At 23.5% G+C, this 8534-nt stretch overlaps 3 protein-coding genes across 3 annotated transcripts; all 3 read left to right on the top strand.

Annotated features, from left to right (window-relative positions):
* Window positions 1–2013: 2013 nt before the first annotated feature.
* ENU1_133190 (Ras guanine nucleotide exchange factor, putative) lies at window positions 2014–3750 on the top strand (the record flags this gene model as incomplete). Its single annotated transcript, XM_008860116.1, has 1 exon — window positions 2014–3750. One exon carries the CDS (start codon window positions 2014–2016, stop codon window positions 3748–3750), a length of 1737 nt encoding a protein of 578 aa, XP_008858338.1.
* Window positions 3751–3845: 95 nt separating this feature from the next.
* On the top strand, window positions 3846–5099 carry ENU1_133180 (ankyrin repeat protein, putative; the record flags this gene model as incomplete). The annotated part of the gene is made up of 1 exon (XM_008860115.1): window positions 3846–5099. The coding sequence occupies one exon, from the start codon at window positions 3846–3848 to the stop codon at window positions 5097–5099; it is 1254 nt and encodes a 417-aa protein (XP_008858337.1).
* Window positions 5100–5234: 135 nt separating this feature from the next.
* Window positions 5235–8425, top strand: ENU1_133170 (hypothetical protein; the record flags this gene model as incomplete). The annotated part of the gene is made up of 2 exons (XM_008860114.1): window positions 5235–8298; window positions 8358–8425. 2 exons carry the CDS (start codon window positions 5235–5237, stop codon window positions 8423–8425), a joined length of 3132 nt encoding a protein of 1043 aa, XP_008858336.1.
* Between the last annotated feature and the right edge of the window lie 109 nt (window positions 8426–8534).

The raw sequence follows: 8534 nt of genomic DNA, 5'->3' as shown, positions 1-8534 counted from the left end.
GAACAATATGAATTTAATTAATAAAATACACATTCATCAATTCAATATGTAAATCATTCTGAATTTGAAATCGGCAAATACATTTAAATATCAATAAGTGATGATGTATAATTTAATTGATACAATTATTAATTCATTTCAAACATCTCATTTCAACAAATAATGAATAAGAATAAATTAATGAGAAGAAATAATAAATCACATGAAAAACATCATGAAAACAATAGATTCAAATGTTATTCATCAGTTAATTATTCAATACTTGTTAACACACGACATCAAATAAACATACAAACCAAAATAAAAATAAAGAGTAATAAATAAAGAATAAATGACTACATTCATTTTATTTTATTGTTCAAATGAAAAAGAAGATAATAATAAAATACAATAAAAGAATATAAAAGAATAATAAGAACAAGAATGAAAATTATATTTCACTTCATTTAAATTAAATAATTCATTATCATTACAACATCTTTATTATTTTATTTATTATATTAACATTAACTCAATTCTACTTCACTTTCTATAGTTGTATTGAAAAAGACTTTTCCTATTCTTTAAAATATTTATAAAAAATAATAATTAGAACTTTTGCATTTTTATAGAATTTACAAATCAGAAAAACGAAATGCCATTGATAAATAACATATTTTCTTAATAACTGTCCAAATAAAAAGGAGTTACAGTATTTTTCCTATTAAAATATTTTTTATTGAGAATTTCAAGATGTCACTTACAAATAAGTTGATTTATTTCAACAGGAAAAAAATAAAAGAAAGTATTGTAGTTTGAGTTGAAAAGTCAACAATGAACGACGAAGATAAGAGAGTGTGTATTATTGATCATAAAGAAGAAAGATATAAAATTAGGATTGAAATGGGAATTTAGTACATGAATTTATTTCTTTTTTTTTGTTCTGTCTTCCAAGAAAATATGAAATTACAAATTAACATATCTGACTTACAGACATATATCTAAATTTAAGGAAAGTAAGAAACCATAAAATGCTCTATTTTATCTGTTGGTTCAACAAATAAAATAAATCTTAAAGACCCAATAAAGATTGAGGATTTTAGATAAATCACCAACGTCTAGTTCCCAAATTCTTTTGTTTAATTACTCAACCAAAGTTATAATAGAAAAATGGTTTCAAGTTACAAATTTAAAAGGAATAAAATTATTAAAATATCAAGACACTAGAAACACTCAATTTATTGAAATTGAAAACACATTTCTTCCACTTCAACCGGAATTGAAATATGACTCATTTGAGAATTTTCATGAAGAAATGGAAAAGATAAAAACGAAGTGATTCTTCTTTGCTTAAAAAAATATTAGACAAATTGTATTTTGTATTCTAAATATTCCACTAATAGAAGAACGAAGTGGGACGTAGGTTGGATGTACTAAATTCCATAGAAAAGTAATTGGAACAAAATGTTCATGTTCAGAAGCACCAACTTCATGCCAATTTAAAATACATATGATTACAAGTAATATTAATAATGAAAATGATTATGTAAAAAATATTTGTTTTGACATAACTATGAATCATTACTTTGTGTAATGGTTGATAAGTTTTTACAAGAGTCTGTAATAAATAATCAAAAATTACAATCTCTTGTTACATAGTGTTTTAAAACAAAAATTAGAATCACAAAAAGTCGAGATAATAGGTTTGTCAATATAAACCCTGAAGGACCATTCATACCATGGGACCGATTAAAACTCTTTTGGGGTATAAGATATTGTTATGATTCTTTTCTATCATTATACTTTTTGAAACTAATCTACACACATTTTTTTGTTTTATCTTTTTTTATAAATCATAAAAAATAATAAAAAGTATTAAATAGAAGAAAGAGAAAATTAAAAGGAAAAAAGGAGATAAACAGTAAAAATCTAATAAAAATATACAATTTCAAAAAAAAAAATAAAAAATAAACGAATTAATAGTAAATCTTAGAAATGAAACTTAATATTATAACATCAATCTAAACAATAAGAATGAGCGGATGTCCACATAAATATAAAGTTAATACTGAATGTCCACGATGTAAACAAAGTATTTGTGCTGAATGTTTTTCAATGAGTGTTAAAGACCATTCTGAGTGTCCTGTTTGTAAAAGTCCATTAACAGTAGCGTTCTTGATTGATTTATGTCATAAAGAAGCAATTCCAAATTTTAAATCTGTTCAAAAATTTTTAGTTGGAAGTTCGATTCCAAATAGAAAACGATGTTCTGTAAGTCTTAATGCTGATGTTTCAAAACTTCCAGGTACTATGGGGTCTAGTATTGCACGTTCAACATTTTCAGGTATGAGTGATACTACACTTTTTATTGATGAAAGTACATATCAAGCAGATGATAATAGTAATATATTTGAACAACCAGATTCTCCAGAATTTATTACATTTACAAAAGAAAAGGGATGGGATTTTCCTATTATTCAAACAGCTACATTACCAAAAATGATTCAAGTAATAACATCAAAAGATTTTCAAGATCCTTATTTTGCTGAATGTCTTGTTTTTGGTTATCCAACAGTAATGACTAAAGAAGAACTTATTGGATTATTAGTAAAACGATTTAATCCTCAAAGACCAGAAGGAATGAATTGGGATGAATTTGTTAGTTCTAAATTATCACCAATTAGAATGAAAGTTATGGGATTTATTAGGTCATGGGTTAATTGGAGATTTAGCGATTTTGATGATATTGATATGAGAACAACGTTAGAATTACTTATTGGAATGTATGAAACCTTTAAACCAAAAATGGCAAAATTTATGAAAGATTTCATTGATAAACAAGAAAAAAAGACACAAACACATATTAGAGAATTTACATTAGGAAATGAAGCAAAATATATGAAAGATTTTATTGAAGAACAACCAATATTTTCATTTTCTATTAAAGATGTTGCACAACAAATAACTTTAATGCAATTTGATAAATTTAGAAGAATAACAGTTGATGAATTGTTAAGTCAAATGTGGACAAAAAAAGATAATAAAACACTTACTCCAAATATTGTTGCAATGATGCAATTAACTAACAAAATATCATATATTGTTCAAAATATTATTCTTTCATTTGTAAAATTAAAACATCGAATATTTGCTATTGAATTTTTCATTAAAGTTGCAGAATACTTAAAGAAATTAAATAATTTTGATGGATTTAAAGCTATACTTGCAGCCTTAGATTCATCACCAATTTATCGATTAAAAGATACTAAAGATGGATTAAGTGAAGAATCAATTAAATTACTTACTGAATTTCAGTCAATAGTTAATTATGAATCAAACTTTAAAAAATTAAGAGAAATTACTGCAATATGTGAACCACCGTGTATTCCATTTTTAGGTTCTACATTAGGAGATTTGGTTTTTACTAAAGAAAATGAAAAAAGTGAAAATGGACAATTAAAATTAGTTAATTTCTTCCGTGTTAGAACATATGGTTCAATGTTAAGAGAAATTGTAATGAAACAAGAAACTTCATTTCCTTTTTATTATTGTAAAAATCTAAAAGAACTTATTGAACAATTTGAATTTGAAGAAAATGAAGATAAATTATTTGAGAAAAGTATTAATGTTGAACCAACAAGAAATAAAGAAATAAGTAAAGAAGATAAAAAGAAAATTAATAAAGCAAAAGGAGATGTTGAAAACCTTTGGAAAAAATATCATTCATTTTGGAAGAAAACAATGAAGATTGAAGCTGTTGTGAGTAAATAACATGTACAATTTAATTAATAAAATTATTTCTTTTCTTTCATATGTTTTTTATTAATATAAATTTTTAATTAAAATATCTAAAAAATAATAATTTAATGACTTCAATTAATTCTAATTCTAAAGGTATTGGTGTTATTAAACAAAATGAAATTGAAAAAGAAGGAAATGAATATACTCATAAATTTCCTATTTCAAAAAAAGAAGTTGATGATATTGGAGGAGAAGAATTAAATGAATTTGAAAAGAAATTAACAAAAGAACCATTTCTAAATATGTTTATTAAAAGAACAGTTGAGCAAGGAGATGATTTATTATTTAATGATTTAGTTAGTTCAAATCATAGAGCTATTTTAGAGTATTTTGATATTACAACAGGTGATACATTACTTCATATAGCAAGTAAAAATTGTCATGTTAATATTCTTAAACAAATTGTAGGATTAATAAATTCATATTCACCTACAATTTATATTGTTAAACAAAATATGCTTGGTTTTACTCCTTTAATGTATTCAATAGAAAATAATAATTTGGAATGTACATTATTTTTATTAACTTGTGGGATTAATAATCTTATAGCAGCTCAAACTAGAATCGAAAATAAAACGGCATTACATTTGTTAACTAAAAGTAAATTTTCAAAGATTTATAAACAAATGATTTTTAATTTAATGCATTTATCTTTGGAACAAATTAATGTTAAAACAATTTATGGTGAAACTGCTCTTGATATTGCAATGTATAATGAAAATAATAATCTTCTTATTAAATCTCTTCTTCAAAGAGGAGCAAATCCTACAGGAAAATATGTAGGAAATATAAAATATATTGATAATAATGATTTTATTCAAGAACATTTAATGTATCGTTTTGAGATTAATCAAAATCACGAAGATATAAAAGAAGTTATGATTAAATCTTATAAAAAATATGGACAGGATGATATAAATATTGTTTTATTAAAATTAAAAGCATTTGTTAATGGATTAAATAAAATGAGTCTTATATCTGATTGGAAAAAATTATGTTTTATAAAAGATGAATTGGATTATTCTAATATATTTGATGATAAAATCTTTGAAACAGATGAAAAACATAATTTTCTTAATAAATATCTTGTTGAATTAGAATTAGATGATTTTAAAAACCATTTGGTTATTCTTGCTCATGCTAAAAAACTTGGTGGACAATTAAAAGAAAAAATTGAACCAACTAATATTAGTGATGAACATTTATTAATGAAATTATTTGAAATAAAACAAGAATGTATTGAACGATTAGAAAGAATCAACAACTTAGATGATACAATAACAAAAATAATATTTAAATTGAATGAAATTGTTTTTTAAAAGAAAAGTGTAAAATTATAAAAAAATACTAATTTATTATAATTAAATTATTTATTATTCAAAAAAAGGAAACAAAAAATTTGAGTTTTTTTTATAAAAAAAATTGATAAAAATAAATCTTCAATCTTTATTTTTATGATTAAGATTGATAGAGTTATCAAAAAAGTTGATCTTAGTTTTTTAGATAATGTTGTGAATGTATTAGACATTTATACTGGTTGTATTATAATGCATAAAAAAGAAAATATTAATGAAGATATTTTTCTAGTAAGTATTTCTCCAATAGAAGGAAATGTAAAAGAGTTTTATGTATTTTCTTCACAAATCATATCAAACCCTCTTTTGACAAAACAACCAAATTCTCAACAACCTCTATTAGATTCTTCTATAAAAAAAATAAGAATTATTGATACAGTCCTTATTGAAAATAAAGTTGTTGGGTATAATACTATTTTACGTGAAAAAGATTCAGTTATTTCTGAGTTTAAATCATCTGTTGTGGTTCAGAAAGAATTTGATTCTCAATTAAAATTATATTTAAAACGAATGGAGTTATCTGGTTATGAAAAGGCAAAAGAATTAGTATTACCACACAACCTATGTTCTATAACACAAAAATTTGATAAATTCGTTATTAAACAATTACAAAAAACAAAAAAGTGCTATCTTGAAAGTAAAGTAGACAATGGGTCACAATTCATAAATCATTTTCTTCAATTATTACGATTTTATCATCATAACCAACCAATTGCTGTTTTATGTTCTTCAGAATTATATAAGAGTTATTATCAATACTTTAATAAAAATTCTCGTATTCAAGATAGTTATATTCCAATTAATATTCATTCAACATTATCTACTGATCCATTTTCAATGAACTCTTCTAGTTATTTTATTACTAAATCAATATTTACAAATGATTTTGTTCCTTATTGTGACATTGCAATATTTGAATATAGTAATTTAATACCAAGAGAATGGCTAATGAAATTTGATATAGTCTTTCAATGTGGAATACCTGAAGAAACATTTTATACTACAAGTGGTATTATTTATTGGAATTGTTTATTAAATACAAAGAACTTACTCCCTCCAACTGACGTTGATTCATTTTGTATAAGTCCTTTAATTACAATTATTATTCCTATTGCATATCATCAAGAAATAGAAATAAAGACTATTTTAAATTATGAAAAAGAATTTAGTCAATCTGATATTATTTCTTTATTAAATGAATCTTCATCATATATTGGAAATAACTCCGTTTGTCCAAATACTCTTCCATCATCATCTCGTTACTTTCTTGATACACTCTTTCAATTGTTTAATGATAAAAAAATTATTATTGTGTCATCATCAAATCTGATTGAAGACATTCCTCATAACTTTATTATTTCATTACATAAAACATTAACTAATAAACAAAATGCATCTGATTTTAAAAAAGAAAAAAGTGGTACATTAGTTATTGATTTTGAATCTGTACTTTTTTATGGCTTTGAAAATGTTGATTTATTTATTAAATATGGTAGTTATAAAGAACCTACTTCTTGGCTAAAAAATTCTTTAGGATTAAATAGAAACACACTTAGTATTGAGTTAATTCCTGATAAATCATTCTATGGATATTCATTTATCTTTAAAAAAAAAGATTATAATGATTATCTTCAATATGTAAAAACAAAAGAAATTACTCTCAAGAGATTTGATTCTATTGAAATGATGAAAATATTTCAACGAATTAATGACGAAATTTCATATTTACAAAGTCCAATAGAATTAAATAATTTAATAAACAGAGAATCAGGTTTTAAAGAGAATAGTCTTTTTGTTCTTAGTGACATTGTTGATAGGATTAAATCTAAATTTCCTTTTGATGAAAAGAGATATAAATCTCAAACAGAATTTTATATAAATCTTCTTTATAAAAAGAATAATTCTCAGAAACTAAATCCAATTAATTTATTTAGAACTAATGAATCAAAACCAAACACTTCTTTATTACCTCCTATTACTAAAGTACTACCACCAAAAGAAAATTTAGGTAATAACAATATGAAAAAATTACCAACAGAGAATTCAGGTCATAGTATTGTGAAACAAATACTAACAAATAGTTTAAGCAGAAGTATTCTGAAACAACCACCAACAAAAAAGTTATATAATAACACCATGAAAATACATGGCCATAATCATTCTGCTACAGATATTACTTCACAAAGAGATAAAAGAATTAATACTAATCCTCAACTTACAGTAGACTCTTCTATTAAACAAAAACAATTTTATCTTTCACCTACTAATAAACTTAAAAAAATAGATGATAGTTTATTATCAATTCCATTACCTTTAAGAGTTCCAACAAAAAGAACTACCTCAATAACAATTCCACCAAATAATAATGATGTATATAAAAAATCAGATTCTTTAAGACTTATAACAGGTAATAGAAATGTTAATTTAACCCAACCCTCAACAAAAAGTAAGTCAAATGTAATGTTAAGACAAGTAACTATGCCAGCAACAAATAATGTATTACCTCCTACTATCCAAAACCCATCAATTGACAAAACCAGAAAAACAAATTCATTTTCAGTGACTTTAGATTATCCTTATGAAATACTACAAAAACAACTTGATACATCAAATGATTTAACAAAATACAAAATTATCAAAGTTGATCAATCCTATAAAACAACTGTAGAAAATTTTCAAGAAACAAATACAGTAACAAACTTAATTCATGAACGAACAAAACTCATTGACTTTATTACTATAATTATTAAAAATGAATCTATAAGAACGAATACTTATTTTGATACTCCTACTGTTACAAATGAATTTATTAAACTAATTTATTATTTTGGATTAGACGCAAGTACATTAAAAAGAAATTCATTTCTTCTTTCACATGTGCCGTTAGAAATCCTAAATACATTAAGTTATGAAACAATGAAATATTGTACTTACAAATTTCCTCAATTGAAAAATCATTTAAATTTTGTGGAGTACATTCAAAAATATGTTAAAGAAAAAAGTCAAGGAGTCTCTTTAAAAATTAACCATAGAAGAAATGCACTATGGACAGATGGACTTGTTGATGAGTTTATGTTATGCGTTTCAATTTATGGTTTTGGTAATATGGAACCAATTTTAAAAAATAATACAATAGTAGGTGCTTTAACGAGATTTAATTTCAGTTTGTTAAATAATTAAAAAGAAAAGGTTTAATTAATAAGATTAAGACTGACATTGTAGAAACAAAAGAACAAATACTTAAGGAATTAAAACGCAAATTATCAGAAATTTATTTTGAGAATCATTAATTACTGATATGTATAACATAATTAAATATTTAAATTTTCATTTAAAAAAAATAAAAACCCTAAAAAATAAAAAAAGACATAATTAATATGACTGAAACAGTTGAAAAAC

This window comes from Entamoeba nuttalli (genome assembly GCF_000257125.1).
Source record: "Entamoeba nuttalli P19 unplaced genomic scaffold asmbl_5571, whole genome shotgun sequence".
Taxonomy (NCBI): Eukaryota; Evosea; order Mastigamoebida; family Endamoebidae; genus Entamoeba; species Entamoeba nuttalli.
The sequence above is the reverse complement of the archived record's forward strand: the minus strand, read 5'-3'. Positions and strand labels throughout refer to the sequence as shown.